This window comes from Sinocyclocheilus anshuiensis, unplaced genomic scaffold, assembly GCF_001515605.1.
Source record: "Sinocyclocheilus anshuiensis isolate Anshui unplaced genomic scaffold, SAMN03320099.WGS_v1.1 scaffold434, whole genome shotgun sequence".
Taxonomy (NCBI): Eukaryota; Metazoa; Chordata; class Actinopteri; order Cypriniformes; family Cyprinidae; genus Sinocyclocheilus; species Sinocyclocheilus anshuiensis.
Window position 1 is genome coordinate 99,183 of NW_015544145.1, and position 17,853 is coordinate 117,035.

At 36.7% G+C, this 17,853-nt stretch overlaps 2 protein-coding genes across 2 annotated transcripts; one reads left to right on the forward strand and one right to left on the reverse strand.

Moving 5' to 3' along the window:
* Window positions 1–2,120: 2,120 nt before the first annotated feature.
* LOC107695116 (interferon-induced very large GTPase 1-like) lies at window positions 2,121–10,356 on the forward strand. The gene is made up of 4 exons (XM_016494922.1): window positions 2,121–2,163; window positions 4,398–4,436; window positions 4,614–4,648; window positions 5,566–10,356. The coding sequence occupies exons 3-4, from the start codon at window positions 4,628–4,630 to the stop codon at window positions 10,315–10,317; spliced, it is 4,773 nt and encodes a 1,590-aa protein (XP_016350408.1). The 5' UTR covers window positions 2,121–2,163; window positions 4,398–4,436; window positions 4,614–4,627; the 3' UTR covers window positions 10,318–10,356.
* Window positions 10,357–11,296: 940 nt separating this feature from the next.
* On the reverse strand, window positions 11,297–13,906 carry LOC107695109 (GTPase IMAP family member 7-like). Its single transcript, XM_016494916.1, has 2 exons — window positions 13,825–13,906; window positions 11,297–12,261 (listed from the first exon to the last, which is right to left on the reverse strand). The coding sequence occupies exons 1-2, from the start codon at window positions 13,904–13,906 to the stop codon at window positions 11,402–11,404; spliced, it is 942 nt and encodes a 313-aa protein (XP_016350402.1). The 3' UTR covers window positions 11,297–11,401.
* Window positions 13,907–17,853: the final 3,947 nt, after the last annotated feature.

Below are 17,853 nucleotides of genomic sequence, written 5' to 3' on the forward strand. Positions count from 1 at the left end.
AATGGAAAAGCAAAGAATGTGATGTTCAGAACAGAGTAACTACAGTAATTAAGCCATGCCCACTGGGGGGCGTTTTACCCCACAGACTAGGTTTGAAAATAAAATTCTGTCAATCTGAAAATATAGGCTAATGATATTTTTCTTAAATAACATGTAGGCTACTCCCTATCTACAGCCCTTATTCTCATATCATATATAGGTCTAACTGATATTCTACAAAAAAAAAAAAACTTTTTTTCTTAGTGCTGAAAATTACATCAGTTACCGTGAAATCAGTTTTCTCTCAGGTACATCACCAGTGTAAACGTCCACCAGTCCATAGCAACAACAAAAAATGTATCTTGACTTTATCTAGTGGTTATTTTGGGAAAAACAGTGTGGAGGCGTTTTCCCCGCACTCGAATACACACTTTGAAACATTTTAAGGTAAGTTTGCCTGCACCAAAGTAGTAAACACAAAAGAAAAAGGCCATGAAGGCCCACTTCGCACAGCCCTGACGGTTCTGACAAGAGCTGGAAAAAATGGTAATCATTAAGTCTTCGTTTCGTTTCGTTACTGTAAGTTTCATTTCTGCCTCAGTGTGCTATGTGAGGCGAATGAGTTTATCCTCCGGACTCTGGAATCATCAGACGGTACGTTTGTTATACTAATTTGACTTTAATTTATAATTATCGAATACCGATATTTTATACCCCGGAGTCCGCAATTTATATGTATCAGGGTTTTTTTTTTTTTTTTTGCGATTTGGTACATTGTGTTTTGTACTAAGGGTATTTTTAAACATTTTAGAAATGATAAAAGTTTTAAAGTTACCGCATCAGTCCGTTTGCTCACGCGCTTTTTATTGGTAGTATACTCACAGCCAATGTATTTTAAATACCAAATGCAAAATAAATAAATAAAAACACAAAAAAACAAATACTTAAGTATACTGCAATACTGCATATATAGGATATATACTGCAATATAGGAGTGTTGAAACAGCGTCTCAATAAGTTAAGACAATTCCAAAGCCACAAGCAGAAGTTTCTAAGATGGATAAAAGTTTAATTTTCTTATTGGCAGGCATTCGTTAAAATGTTTGTTAATAATTTATTATATTTACGTTTGATAACGTTTGGCTATAGCAGGTCCAATAATTTGCTTTCTCCAGGGCCCCCTATCGCACAGCAAATAGTAGTATAAGTCATCAACACACAGTAAAGGATGAATTACCCTCAAACATTACCAATGAAAATGAGGGAAGCTCTGGTTGCCCTTCTTTTATTTGCCTATGTGGGTGTGGTTAATAGAGTGGTGCAATATAATAGACTGAACCAGGAAGATGTCAGAATACTTAATTTGGCTGTGTGGCAAAGGTAAGGTGGCAGGTGTGTTGAATTTCAGAATATTATGCTATTAACAATGATGGTCACTGGCTGTACACATACTTTTATTCTGTTGTAATATTGGCAATGGTGATTAAGAGCTTTATGTAAATAGCCCGTTTTTAGAAAATGAAGTTAAGGTTCCATAAAAATAGCTTTGGTGAAATTTAAGTAAACATTTTTAAAATGTTACAATTACAATTGAGGTTTTATACATTAAGTGATGTCAGTGGCATTTTCTTAAGAGTTAGAGACTCTTCCTCGAAATATGATTACGAGTGTTGATTGTAAGAGAGAGTTGATCTGGATTTGCAAGCATTCATATCATGTGACATAGTAATGCATGCAACTGCACACCCTATTGTGTTTGTATTTGATGTGCTTATCGATTTATAGAGTATGAATCATCTTTTAGTAAATCAGCTTTTGATTTTGTTTACTTGTATCAGACTCACTTGTATGTCATGTCATCTATTAAGTCATGTGGATTGGTTTATGAATAGAGCATAATCACAAACTCTCTCTGATGCAGTTATCCTGATTTAAGCTAAAAGGGATCGGTCTGATCTACTGTAGGACATAGGTATCATGGGTAAGCAAACAAATCCATAATCATCATCTTAATGACCAATTTACTGAACACATTGTCTTTGCACATGCAAGCTAAAGTATTATATTTTCATGTAACAGGTTCTCTCTTCTCAAAGGCTGATAATAAAGACAATACAAAAACTTCTGCACATTGTCAGGAATCAGGACTAAGGAAAAGAAAGAGTAATGAGTCATTCCAAGAGAGTAAGTGCAATTTCTTTTGAACTTACATTTTGTTTTAATGCATATCAGGAAGGTTGACCATGACCTCATCTGCACTGACAGATTTCACAAATATCAAACAAATATATATTTGTCATATTTCTAAATCTTGTTTTTATCCATAAATTTATTCATTAAGCAGACGTTTTTATCCAAAGCGACTTACAATTGAGAAATACAATAAACGATTCATCATAAAGGGGCAAATAAACACAGGAAGTGCTCGTAATATAAAGTTTCAGGCATTGTTCAGATTAGTACAAGCTAGACGGGGAGAGATTAAGGAAAGAGAATGCAAAGGTTTTTGGTTTTTAATTTATTTAGAACAGGGGTGTCAAACTCAATTCCTAGAGGGCCGCAGCCCTGCAGGGTTTAGCTCCAACCCTAATTAAACACACCTGATCCAGCTAATCAGGTCCTTTAGACTTATTTTAAAACTACATGGTATGTGTGTTTGGAGCAGGGTTGGAACTAAACTCTGCAGGGCTGCGGCCCTCCAGGAACTGAGTTTGACACCCCTGATATAGAATGAAGTCAAATGGTGACGAAAGAGACGAGTTTTCAGATGTCGCTTGAAAATTGTCTGGGATTCAGCATTCCTGGTGGGGGTGGGAAGATCATTCCACCAGCCAGGAACGGTGAACGAAAATGTTCTGGAAAGTGATTTTGCGCCTCCCTATGATGGTAACACGAGGCATCGCTTACTTGTAAATCTCAGACTTCTGGAGGGGATGTAGATTCTCAAAAGTGAGTGGAAGTAGGAGGGTGCTGAGCCTGTGGCTGTTATATGCAAGCATTAATGTCTTAAACTTGATGCAAGCTGCAACCGGTAGCAAGTGCAGGGAGATAAAGAGAGGTGTGACATGGGCCCTTTTGGGCTCGTTGAAGACCAGACATGGCACTGCAATATAGGGATGAAATTATTAGTTGTCATTATCGACAGCGTTGACAATAAAAAAAATTGTCGACAAATATTTTTGTTGTCGAGTAGTCGTTTGATCTCGTATGACCTAATGTAAGAACCTGCAACAATGCAACAATTTGACCAGTGTGGCGCTGTAGTGCAAGATTGTAATTCAGCCCTCCTGAATGCAATTCACACAGTGAATTGACACAGTGCTTCAGAGCGAACACAGCCAAATCTAAAGCTGCTGAGCACATTTGGATGAATATAGTATGTAAATATATGCTGCGCGCTTTAGTCTCAATAACAAAATGAACAGAACAAAAACTGACAGCGGTGAGAAAGCAGCAGGTAAGAACGCATCTGATTACAGTGATGTGGATGTTTGCGCAAGCTTTGCAGTTCGGTACTCTAGTAAAGTCCAGTCACGTCACGTCACGTTTATTTAGCACTTTATGCAAGATAGCTTAAAACATGAAAAACCTTTGAAAAACATTGTCGCTTTTATTTAGAATTACAACTTGATTTTCTGTTATAAAGCAGCTCTCTAGTGTGGAGCTAGCTAATGATAAAATCTTTTTATTATTACTATATTATTATTATTATTTCATTAAAGTGATTGGTTTGCTGAGACCAAAGCTTGATCTAGCTCAGGACTGTTTTGATTATCATAACCCTATAAGGTATTTTAAGAGAGATTACGTTGTGAATAAAATTGTTTATCCAAAAATAAAATGTCTTATACCTTTATTTTGTTTCTTATCCATATGACTTACAAAAGAATGGCAGATTGTTAGGCAGGATGATGTGTCATTCAGTTACTTTTTCATATAGCTAATTAATGTTGAATGAGAGATTTTCTTTGTCTGTCATCTCATATTGTGTGTCAAATATATTTATTTGTATATAAGAATTGTAATTAGGTAATATGATTTTCAAAGGCTGAAGTGATTACCTTTATTTATTTGTTAGAATGTGTATAACGGAATATTTTAACAAATTGCAAAAGCTGAATAATCAAAGTCTACTGATTAATCAGTGAAATAATCGATGATTAGTTGATAAGTCATTCTAATAATCGTTAGATTAATCGACTATCAAATCGTTTGTTGCAGCCCTACTGTAATAGCATAATTACACTATACATAAATAGCAGCAGCTGACTAATTCAAGACATTAATTAAAGACTTCCAGAATTCAAGAATTCAGAATTTAAGAATTCAGATTTTATGATTACACATGCAGTTCTTTTGGTTTGCTTAAGTAAGCAGCACATGTTGAGCAATTGTAATTGGTTTCATTTCTGTTACAGCAAACATCAAAAAACAAAGAAGTGACTTTGCACCAGACAGTAAGTACAACCGTATGACTAAACATTGACACCTCCTTTTTCCATCAGAGTAATAGTCCAATGTGTTATGGAACATTTCTGTAATAATTTCTTTGTTTAAAAAAAAATCTGAAAATAAAGCATTTTCAATAAAGCAAAGCATCTAATTTTTCTACTGTTTTGGCTTTTTATTTTTAGGCAGTCAATTTCAAATGAAACCAGGCAATATCGAGGTAAATACAATTTTATCTCACAAATATACTAAATACATAGCAGAATATGACATTAAAATTATGTATGAAACAAAAAATTAATAAATTTATGATATACATTTTCCCTTCTCACTCACAGATTACAGCTGATTTTAACATTAAAGGGAATGTTCACCTGAAAACGAAAAATTCTGTCATTAATTACTCACCCTCATGTCATTACAAACCCGTAAGACCTTCGTTCATCTTCAGAACACAAATTAATATATTTTTGATGAAATCTGAGAACTCTCTGACCCTCCATAGACAGCAAGGGTACTACCACAGTCAAGGCCCAGAAAGGTAGTAAGGACATCATTAAAATAGTCAATTTGACATCAGTGGTTCAACAGTAATTTTATGAAGCTACAAGAACACTTTTTGTGCACAAATTAAGATATTTTTGATGAAATCCGAGAGCTTTCTGAGCGTTGTGGTTCTCTCGTGATTGGTGGCAGACTGACCCAGAAGAGAATAAATAATTGAATAAAGTCTTTTTTGTTTTCATATCTTGTATTCTCGTAGCTTCATAAAATTATGGTTGAACCACTGATGTCACATGGACTATTTTAACGATGTCCTTACTGTGTTTCTGTGCCTTAAACATGGTTGTTCCCTTGCTTTCTATGGAGGGTCAGAAAGCTCTCGGATTTCATCAAAAATATCCTTATTTTTGTTCCGAAGATGAACGAAGGTCTTACGGGTTTGTAACAACATGAGGCTGTGTAATTAATGAATTTTCGTTTTTGGGTGAACTATCCCTTTCATTTTTATAGCACTGACATGCACTATTTGTAAACTTCATTAATTAGACTTTATTTCACATAAATTGAATACATTTAAATTGATTTGATTAAATATGAATATGAGATATGAACAACTGTTTTCTAATTTATCAGGGAAAAGACAAGGAACATGGAGTGGTGGGGCTAGACCAGTATGAAGACAAAGAAAGCTGCAGGCGGAAAAACATCAATCAACTCGTTGGTAGGCTTAATCTCTTGGGCAAGTACCACAGCAAACTAAAGTCACATGCCTTTCTGCAAGTATCTGCACCTTCATTGCAGAGGCATGAACCTTGTGAGGAGAGTAACTTGGTTCAAACTTATATACAAAGACTCCTGATGACAGATTACAGAGCAAGATACATCCCAATAAAAGAAAAACCCAGCGAGGTGTTCAACACACAAAGAAACATGGTGTTAGATACAGGAAAGACCAATGCTTTTGAGAAAATTTTCAAGAGGTCTGCACCTGAACAAGCAAATGAACAGAGTAGAAGCCAGCCCATTCACCCAATGGACATTCAGATGATAGTGTACCTCTATGCAGATAATTTCCTACGTCAGCTCATGGTAACAAAACTCTCACAGTGTCAGTATGCTCTTCCTCTGCTTGTGCCCAGTCCATTCACCCAAGAGATTGAATTTCCCCTGTGGACCTTCCGACAAATCAAGAAAAGTTGGAAGTCACACAAAAGAAACATTAGCAAAAATCAAGCAGTCCACAAGACTGAGACACCCATGGTTGCATTTTTTAGGTTTTCAGAAGTTTCTGCATCCAAATCTGAATTAATGAACAACCTGATCAATGAACGGCATACCACATTCTTTCACAGACACTGCTGTGGAAGCAGCAAATCCCGCCTGCTGATGGATGGAGTGGTTGAGATCGCCTGGTACTGTCCGTCTGGAGATAAAAACGATAAATTCACAGATTGTGTTGCATTCTGTAATCTTCATGGTGATGCTCAAGCTAATGGGACACAGCTAAAAATTCTGACTGAAGACTCCTCAATAAATGTAGTGCTTTTGCCAAATCTTGATAAGAGTGACAAAAGTATGGCAATGGTGGAAAAGCTCTACAACAGTACAAAGCCTCTCATTTGCCTTCTGACTGAAGATGCCTCAGGTGTTTCCAAACTGCAGGAAGGCAAATATACAATTGGCCTGAAACAAAGAAATAAATCAGATATATCTGAGGATGTCAGAAGAGCCATCAAAGACTGCCTCTCACAACCACTGTCAGTTTTTAAACTTATGAATATGGGCAAACACACAGGAATCAAAGTAGACGAGAATGATGATGACTGCAGGAGTGGAAAGGAGACAGCAGAGTGGATGATGAAACTACTGGAGGAAAAGGAACTGTCCAAAATCAAAGAAACATTTCTGCCTTGTCAGGGAAAACTGTGGCATGACTGGTGTCTTAAGAACAAAGAACTACATCGACCTCAAGGGGATAACACTGAAATGCACAATAGCCAAAAACAAACAGAAATGCACAAAATCCGAGAGCAGCAGAAAGCATCCGGCATCAGTAATTTTATGAAGTTCTTTACTAAAAACATTTATTCCAGAAATGTTGACGAGAAGATGTATTTCCTTAAATGGCTTGGGATCCTCCTGGATGAGTACACTTCAGAAGACCTCTCCATGCTTCATCATAAATATGATGAAAAATGGTCAAAAGTGCTGGATTTGAAAAAGAAACATGATAAATCTAAACATCTCACAGCAGAACAATCACAACTAGAGATGCTCTCTGAGAAACTGAATGCCGCAACATTTGGCTTGGAGCATATACTTCGTGAAATTGGGCAGATATATGAATCAGATGTATCTGTTAAGAAAAATACAGGATCTGGATGTAAACTAGATGTCAGGTCTCTACCACGGATTGTAGCAGAGCTCATGATTTCCGGATACCCACTGGAGCTGATGGATGGTGATGCAGCTCATGTGCCTCTAATTTGGGTTCAAGCAGTTTTAGATGAACTTATCAAAATACTGGGAGACCAGAGAGTCTTCGTGTTGTCTGTTTTAGGGATTCAGAGCACTGGGAAATCCACCATGCTGAATGCCATGTTTGGACTGCAGTTTGCAGTCAGCGCTGGTAGATGCACCAGAGGAGCCTTCATGCAACTGGTCAAGGTGTCTGAAGAACTAAGAAAACAGTTAAACTTTGACTACATTCTTGTCGTAGATACCGAGGGTCTTCGTGCTCTAGAGTTGGCTGGCAGGTCAACAAGAAATCATGATAATGAAATGGCAACGTTTGTTGTTGGTCTTGGAAACATGACTCTAATCAATATCTTTGGTGAGAATCCAGCTGAGATGCAGGACATCCTTCAGATTGTTGTTCAAGCCTTCCTGAGGATGAAGAAGGTACGAATGAACCCCAGCTGCATGTTTGTGCATCAGAACGTTGGAGACATCACAGCGAGCGAGAAGAACATGGTAGGGAAAAGGCGCTTACAGGAGAAACTAGATGAGATGACTCAACTAGCGGCTAAAGAAGAAGTCTGTGATGCAGAATATTTCAGTGACGTCATTAAATTTGATATAAAGACTGATGTGAGGTATTTTGCCCAGCTCTGGGAAGGCAGCCCCCCCATGGCACCACCAAATCCATGTTACAGTGAAAATGTCCAGGAGCTTAAGAGCACTATTCTGTCTCATGCCTCAAAAAGTATGGGTGTCACACTGGCACAATTCAAAGATCGTATTGGAGATCTCTGGAACGCTCTTTTGAATGAAAACTTTGTTTTCAGCTTCAAAAATACGTTGGAAATTGTAACATACAGGAAATTGGAGGAGGAGTACGCAAAGTGGACCTGGAGTCTCAGAAGTGCCATGTTGGAGATTGAAGACAAACTACGCAACAGAATCAACAACAGGCAACTGCATAAAATTGAGAATAGAGAACTGGAAGAGGAGATGGCAAAGACCCTTGAAGAGGTGAAAAGCTCCATGAAACATTACTTTGAAGAACACAAGGAAAAGGAGATGCTGATTCAATGGAAATTGAAATTTCAAGAGAAAATCAAGAACCTTTATGGGGAGCTTGTAAGAGATGCAAAAACAAAATTAGAGAACATCATCTCTCAAAGGGAAGCTCTCACCAAACTGGTGGAAGAAAAAACCCTGCGTGAAAGAAGACTCTTAGAGAAGAGCAAAGAGCTTGCATTCAGTCTTAAGCACAAGGCTCTTGATGAGAATGAGTTGAGAAGACTATTTGATTCAGTTTGGGAAAAGTGGGTCTCTGAGCTGACAGCAGATGTTCCACCTTTTAAAGAAATCAATATAGTACATGACATAATTACAATCCTAAATGAAACGTATGAAGAAGCACTTGTTCGTGACAGATTAAATAAGTTTGAAAACATTGTTCATGTGTCTGATTTCACCATATATGTAAATCCCATCAAAAAAGCCAACAGAAATTCCATTAACACTCCCCTGTTACCACCAGAAGAACAAGAGTCAATAAAACAACTGATGCACAATGTCTTTCGTCAAACTGAGAACCGGGTGAAGTCAAAATCAGTTGCAAAAAATGGATATAATTTAACTTATATACAAGAAATTGCTCAACTTGTAAAAGATACTCTTGGAGAACACAAGTGCATGCACACAAAATATGAATTCAAAAAAGAGTTCATTGTTGATTTGACACTATATATGTGCAGACAGGCAGGTATGAGGTTTGCAGAGCTTAATCAGGTTTTCAGAGAGACTAATGATCCCTGGATTTATTTAGAAAGAAAGAAACCAGAATACTACAGCGTCTTCCAGGGATTCTGCAAAGGTGCAACATCTGCTGCAGTATTTGGAGCCTTGATTTGTAGTGAGCTGAAAAACCCCATTCTTCAGAGTGTCTACAACAAGACTGCAAATGATCTAGCAGGAGAGATGCGCACAAATATTCCAGCTTTCAAAGGCAACAGGTCAAACCTGGAGAAACACATTCTGAAAGCACTAGCAGAGGAGGAGGACTTTTACAAATTCATGGAGTACATTCATCATCCCAGGGACCACTTTGAAGATTTCATCCAACGTGAAGTTAGAGCATACATAACAGAGGGTAACTCCTCAACTCTTGCAATGATTAAAGGGAACATCAGACACAAGGAGCAATGTGTCATCACGGCTGCTGAAACGGCAACAGCTGAAGTCTTAAGTACAGGTGGAGATGCCAATGTGTGGCTGGATATATTCTCAGGCTCTCTGAAAGACGAGCTTGAATACAATAAAGAACACCTCACTGGTAACTGCTGTCAGGACATCACTGACTTTGAACTTCTGGAAGAGGTTGTGAAAAGAAAACTTCATCCCATAATAGAAGAGTTGAATAGATACTTAACAAATCTCTCTGATATTGAAATGAAAATGTTCTGGAAACCACCAGATGAGATTTTGATTGACCATTTCTGCCAATGCTGCTGGGCTCAGTGTCCCTTCTGTAAAGTTGTCTGTGTTAACACAATGGAGGACCATCCTGGAGATCATATTGCTCCTTTCCATCATAACTGTGGGATGATAGGGATGATTTACAGAGGTACAACTAACCTTTGCTTGACCTTCTGCACATCTTCAGTGGCAAGTAACACAAAGTCCTTTTTCCCAAAACATAACTCAGATGAGACAGTTTTATGGAAGGAGTACAGAACAGCAGGTCCACTCTATGCAAACTGGTCCATCACCCCTGACCTCTCAGAGCTGCCATACTGGAAGTGGTTTGTGTGTCGATTCCAGGCTAATTTGGAAAAATATTATAACAAAACGTTCAGTGGTTGTGGTACAATTCCAATTGAATGGAGATCCTACACAAAAGAGCAAGCTATGGAGAGTTTGGAGAAATACCTGTAAGTTTAATCACTGCCTTTACGTTTTTAAATAAACTCAAAGAGGAACCAAAGTGTCCTGTAAAGCCTGAAGCTTATTGCCAATAGGTTTTCTTGTTCTCACAAGTTACAGACCTTTTTATAAAGAGATTTCATTATAATTAAAATTATGTAAGATTTTTAATTATTTTATACAGAAATTATTATGTATACCATTAGTTGACTTTGATGTTCAGGGGTTTTTGATTGGTATTTCAATGTTTTTTTTTTTTTTTCTCCTTTTCAATGAAATAATTTTGAAGAAGTTTTGTTTACTTTTTGTAACTGTAGTTTTTACTGACATTGTTATCTGTACCGTCCAACACATTATTAGTATTGCAATGAAACAACTGTATACTGCACTGTTTAATTCAATAATTGTAATAAAGATAGTTTTCTTGAGCTTTTTCTTACATTAAGTAATCTTTCTTAGAGTAAATTATTAACAGTACAAAAACAATTTTAAGGTAAGAATTTTGTTTGCACACCATGCAGGGTTTTCTTTTTTTGCTATAATAAATTGCTGAAATTATTTTATCTTACTTGTAGATTACAGACCTAACACTTCTGTCAAGAGAAGTGGTCCATTACAAAGTCTGAAATCCTCCAAGACCATTTTACTGTTGTAACCACTGTCACTGTCATCAACAGTCATTACCAGATAAGGACACATTCAATAATGAGAGTCAGTAACAGAATTACAGCACACAGATTACATTGGTATTTCTATTTTTATAGCATTAGAGGATTGACAGATTAACTGTCTTATAATTAAGAAATGTCCATAATAGTATCATGGGAACATTGTGGTATTTTCAGTTAAATTCCTTCTGTGGTGAGATAAATGTTTACATTTTATATACAGTAGCTAGGTTATTCAGTGACAAGAAAAAATGATTACCTACAAGCATAGTTAACAAGGTATTTAATTAAAACAGCACAAACACAATAAACAGCCACAAAGTAAAACCTGAACAGTGCAAAATGTGTATATAGATCATCACCTACAGGGAATATTACATCTCCATCACTCATGAGAAAGTTCCTGAACAGCTCATAAAATGGTTTGCTTAAAGAATGATCTGTGATCTCGTTACAGATGAGGGGGCTCTGGTGAGACCTGCTTTCAGAGTTTTGCGTCTTGGTGGATTCTCAGCTAGTCTCCGTGCATCTTCCTCTTCCTCTCTCCAGAGCTCACGCTTTTTCTTCTCTAACTCCTCCTTCTCTTCATAATTCTCCTCCAGATCTCTCTCCTTTCGTGCAATCTCTTCCTGTCTCTCCTCCAGAATCTTCTCTTGTTTTTCACGTATCTTTCTCTCTGAGTTCGGGTAAAATGACGTTGTGTAGCAGCTTCTGCCATTGATGGCCACCAAGGTATCAATCTTCTCCAGAAGTTTGGTCACTTGCTCAAAGTTTCCCGTGTTCTTGTTATTGAAGAACACAAATCCACCACTGCATGTGCGGATAAAGTCTCTGAGGTCTTTGTCTGAGCTGGCAATCACATCATTTGGCATTTTCCCCTCTAGTCGATCTCCGTGTGTGAACAAAACAACCGTGTAATTCCAAACGTTCTTCCCGAATATGTTCTGGATTAATTTATGCATGTTCTTGTCCTCATTGGTTAAGTTTCCCACCGGCTGAACCAACAGAAACACGTGTGGTCCTGGTTTATAGAGAGAGACCGATTTCATGATCTCCCTGATGACTTCCTTCTCCATTTGATTGATCTTATTCAGTCCCGGCGTGTCAATTATGGCCACAGGTCGCCCATTGATGTTTCCAGATGCTTTTTCACAGAACTGTGTGACTCTGCTCAGCTGCATATCTGTGTTGAAGGCGTTGCATCTGAGGATGGTGTTTCCAGATGAGCTTTTTCCAGACCCTCTAGCACCCAGTAACATGATGCGCAATTCCTCTGCCTCAGCTTCAGCTGGAAGAAGATCATGTCATGCAGGTTGTAACAATATGACTATTCCTTTAAATGGAAAGTTCAGAAAAACAAAAAAAGAATACGATTTCTGCCATTATTTACTCAACCTCATGTTATTCTAAACCTGTGTCTGTGGAACACAAAGATATTTTGAAGAATGTTGGTAACCAAACAGTTTTGTTTTCCTTTTATTTTTCCTAGTTCCATAGTATTTTTTTTTCATAGTATTTTTTTCCATGCCATGGAAGTCAGTGGGATCCAATACTGTTATTTTGTGTTCCACAAAAGAATGAAAGTCATATAGGTTTCGAACTACATGAGGTTATATCATTTTATAATGAGGATGTGATTGACAGTTATACCACCTTCCCACCACTAGAGGTCACCTTCTCCAGAATACTGACTGAAATCCTCATTGTTCACACTTGTGTAGTTTACATTGTTTCTTACTGATTTCATTCCATGTCAAACACTATCTCTGCACCCAAATATATGTACTATGTACTTGTTTTGAATAACTCAAGTAAAACATTAACATTAGGTCAAAGAACATAAAAGTTAAATGACTGGCAACTGCATAACTTACTGGTTGAGAATAAACAATCAAATTAATTACTATAAGAGAACATGAATTTTGTTCTAAACCTAAATGAGAAGATGCACTGTCTACTTTCTACATAGACAGCTGCCTTGTAAGGGAGCATCCTAACCAAAATTCACTAGAGATGTTAGCATATTGCTAAACTCATTACTTAATATATTGTACTAATAAGCACAAAAATACACAAGACTCTCAAATATTGGGTGAAATAGTTAACTCTCAATTAAAACATTTCAAACTGACATTCCAAAAAGTTATTAATTGCTTTAGAGTTCATTGTATGGCATTCTTCAGTCTTTGGGGTTTGCCCAAAAAGTGTTTTGTTGTCAGGAATTTTCTTATGCCTAAAATGCTATCAAATAGTTTGGAAAAGCACATATGACTTTGCAAAACCTTGTTAGTATCAGTTCTGAGTATTCTTGGTATTCTGATCTGATGAGTTGGTTCTTCTTTATCTTGTTTCTGTTCTCTTGGCATTTTGTGTTTTGTATTTACAGCTCAGATCGGAGTGATTTCATGTGCAATGGGCATTGTCTGCTTCTCTAGACTCAAACAACTCAAGCACCCACTGAACCTGCTTAGTACATTGATTTATTTATATTTAGTGCCAGTGTTAATTAATATCACACTTACCATTCAAGGAGGGTGATTTTGAATTTGCTTTTAAGTCTTGAATATCTAAACCAGATAAAGACAGAAAATTATTTAATGATAATAACATACTACTGCTAATAAAAATAATTAATTAATGTAAATCTCACAATTTATTTGGCTTACCATGCCAAGTTGGTGATTTTGAGTTTGTTCTTACGTTTTCATATAATTCATCAATTTCAGCGACGAAAGACATTAATATTAATATTCATTATTAGTGAAAATGAATGTCTTTTTATAAAAGACTTTTTAAAGTGATTTGATTTGAATGAATTGATTCAGACATGATATATGAATCAGTAACTCACAACCCAGTGACGAGTCCAGTTCAAACGTTTCTTTCTCTATTTCCGTCTTCAGACTGTCCCACAGCTTCTCTTCTGAAGTCATTGTTCTGTTTTATAAAAAAATAACCTCAGTATTTGAGACTCAACTCCCATCTTTAATATCTAAAGATGTATAAATGAAAATACTCACAGTGGTCAGAGCTGATGTTTATGATTCAGGATCCACAGACAGAGTATAGAATTCTTGAATCTGAGTTCCTTCACCACTGTGAATGACTGAGAATCCTGTTTAACCAATGTTGCACAAGCCCAATGAAAAGTCTTCTATCTGTCGTCTAACAGGCATTTAGATGATAAGAAAAGACCTAAACATCTTTCAGATACGCAACCAATTTCAGTAGTTTCAAGCATGCAGACACACTATTGAGTTAAAGGGTTGGGAAGGCAAGGGTTGCTCATAGTTCTTTATTATTTCATCCAGTCAGACACTTCCACTGTTATCTGGCACGCTTCTCAGGTATGCTGAGCAAACGTGAGTGGCATGAGCTTTATATATATATATATATATATATATATGTCCTATTTGTAGGTTTTTATATGACTGTGTTAAGTATTTCATCTTGTGGTGTGTCAGGATGTGATGTGTGATTTGTTTTCAGGAAGTGCATACTGAAATAACACCTGTGAGCTCACAAGTCAAGAACAAAAAAAAAAAAAAACACCTCAAACAAAAAAAAGTTATCTCTGATTGCCATCTGTTGCTATTTTCAAAATGTGTTTTTCATTCAAATTCAATTCAGAGCTATGCATGTATATAATATTTAACAATGCTAACCAAACATAAATATCCCTAAGCACAGCCCTAAAAATGATAAAAATAATAATGAATTAATTGTTAGTGTGTGTGACTCATATATGTGTATATATTTGTTGCACACACAAACACACACACACACACACATATATATATATATATATATATATATCACACTTTGTTTCCTCTCAACATTGCCATTAAGTGAATAAAATGCAATGAAATGACTGCAAGTTACTTTGGATGAATTAGGGATTGGTAAAATGATAACTCATTAAAACTGTTAAGGTTAGGGTTAGGGTTAGGTACAAACTGCTAAAAATACTTCTTTCAGCACATTTGTGTCTTTTTCATGACCTTCTGAATGGTACAATATATTACAGTAGATACTTTACATGCAGTTCAGTATATTCCTGAGAACCAGAAATAAAAAGCTTTGTGAATTTAGTATTTTTTCATGTCATTACATTGTTTAGAGCATAAGAAAACAATGGTAAAATAACATTTTTGAAAAATTATATTTTATGCATATGTTATGCTATGTCTTCTGTAGAGGACACCAGGACTCAGTTTTTCTAAAAATAAAACGACAAGAATAGACATGAAAAGGTAAAAACAATGGGAATCTTTTTTTTAATCACCAATCAATTTTTAGGTTTCAGGATTTTTTTATACCTAACTTTGTTTAAGGATGGTTCTCAACTATGTTATAAAATATATAACAAAATGATTTGATATACCATTTTGCTTTATGCAATATGTGTGTAAAAATTCCATAAACTGGTTTTCCCATTACATTAGTTTAGTGATAAAATTGTACATCCTTATGGAAATATGATCATATTTTTAATTAAAATTTAAATCTGATTAATTTTCAAATTGTTTGTCATAAATCAATATCTCAGGAAAATGTTATGGGGTTTCAAATCAAAATATGACTTCCTGTTATGAAACAGGACATAATTTCATACATGTCCTCTACAGTGGACATGTATGAAATTATGTCCTGTTTCATAACAGGAAGTCATATTTTGATTTGAAACCCCATAACATTTTCCTGAGATATTGATTTATGACAAACAATTTGAAAATTAACCAGATTTAAATTATAATTACAAAATATTATCATATTTTTCCATAAGGATGTACAATTTTATCACTAAATTAATGTCAGCCATTTCTAAAAACCAAGGAGAGGGAGTGACCATGGTGAAACATCCAATCATTTGGTATCTCTGGAAAGCCCTAAATGTGCTCTGTACGGGACATCCAGACTTAAAACTGTGACATGTGAGGTCTCAGAGAAATTCACTAAAATATAATGTCCACTACAGAGGCAAAAACTCCATAGCTGGGTATCAGGAGGATATTCCTGTTGACCAGTGGAGGGCAGTGGTGACACAGGAGCCTCATGATGTGGAAATAACCAGAGCATGTAGTCAAACCACTGTTACTCTAGCACTCTGGTATGTAATCATACACCTCAAGAGGTTCAAAAGAAAGAGAGAATGTCAGACAGAAGGAAATGAGCCATCTAACTGAAACACAAGAGGGACGAGAAAGACACCATGGTTGTTTTAGTTATTGGAATCTGGCCAGCACAATGATTTGAGTTTCTGTTTCTAAATGAAACCATTTAACACTCTTTATCCTGAATAAACTATTTTTTTCCACTGGTGTTTTAAATATCATAGAGAATATAGAGATAATATGTGACTTATTTTTCCTTCAGTTGTTTATAATCATGTTTTATTTCCCCCCCCATGTCAATCGATAAAAAAAAACAAATGCAAAAAAGTTCGGATAATAATAATACATAACTGGAATTGGAAGAGGCTTTTCTATTTACATGCATGATATATAATCCATGTTTATTACACTGGAGCATTTTTGAGGTTAATCTTTTGTCACTTGATAATAGTGATATTTAAATTTATATCAGATTAAATAAGTTTTATGTATTTTTGTTTGATGCAGGATTTGTGGTGCAGTAATTCATCTAGACTGCAGGGTAAATTTACTTCTCACGATAAGAGAATATTTAAAATGCCATAAATTTACTAAAGAACCACATTTTTAAGAGCAGGAAATATTTTGAGCAATATTTATAGTTGCAAAGAGAAATTATTAAATGCAGCAGTTAAGCAAAAAAAAAAAAAAACTTTTCACTGCCTCCACAATTTCCCTTTCAAGGGAACTTCGAAATGCGTCCTCTAGGGGTCGCTATGGGGAACGCCTCGTCGTGACCCGTGTCTGAAGCATACATTGAAAAAACATCAACAACACGTTGGCCGGCGACAGCCATGACGTCACTAACGGTGCGACTATAGTATAAATAGGCGCCGGGAGAACACATCATCCTCTTCTTCGTCTTCACTGACTGTTTTGTTTGAAGTGCGCATTTCTGTGGTAAGAGCACATAGATCTCTTTTCATATCATTATGGATAAAAAAAATAAATAAAAAAAAAAACGAGAACTAGCAAAGCGTTTAGAGGATGTGTGCATCTGTGTCGTCATTATTTAACATCTGATGACACACACGATCTATGCGTTGTTTGTTTGGGCGCAGAGCACGCACGCGATGTCCTCGAGGGGGCAATCGGCGTGCACTGTGAGCGTTTTCCAATGAAAAAGCTCCACTCTCGTTTGTCTCTCTTTTCAAGGAAAGGGGCAGCCATCTGCTTCCCGTGATTCAGGACCTGTCGCTGCTGAGGCATGGAGGAGAATGAGCTTGTGGGGATCGCAGGTGGATCTGGCCGATGAGTTTAAAGAGGGGCTTTCCTGAAAGTTATGGATGGCGCCACAGCGAGGCTTTACTTGCCGTGGAAACGGGCAAAGAAATTGACGTCGCGAGGTCATCTCGATGAACGTTATCTTTCTGGCCATAACCCTCCAGCTCAGGTGAGCCTTCCTTTCTTCCTGATCTCCATACAGAGCTCGAGAAGGAATGGAAGAGGCCGTTTTCCTCATGCATCCTTCGATTCCAGCATACGGGTTATGCCAACATCGAGGCGACGCGCGAAAACAGCTATGAGAAGATGCCAGCTATCTCTCTATGGGTGAGACGTCCTCTCTTAAGACTCCCTCCTTGCCATCTAATCTTTTTCAGGATACATCTCGCTTGAATGGCAGGGCATACGCAGCAGCAGCAGGTCGGGTTGTCGCTTCATTGCACACGATGGTGATGCTCCAAGCATATCAGGCTGACCGGCTGAAAGACCGGGATAGAAGTCCA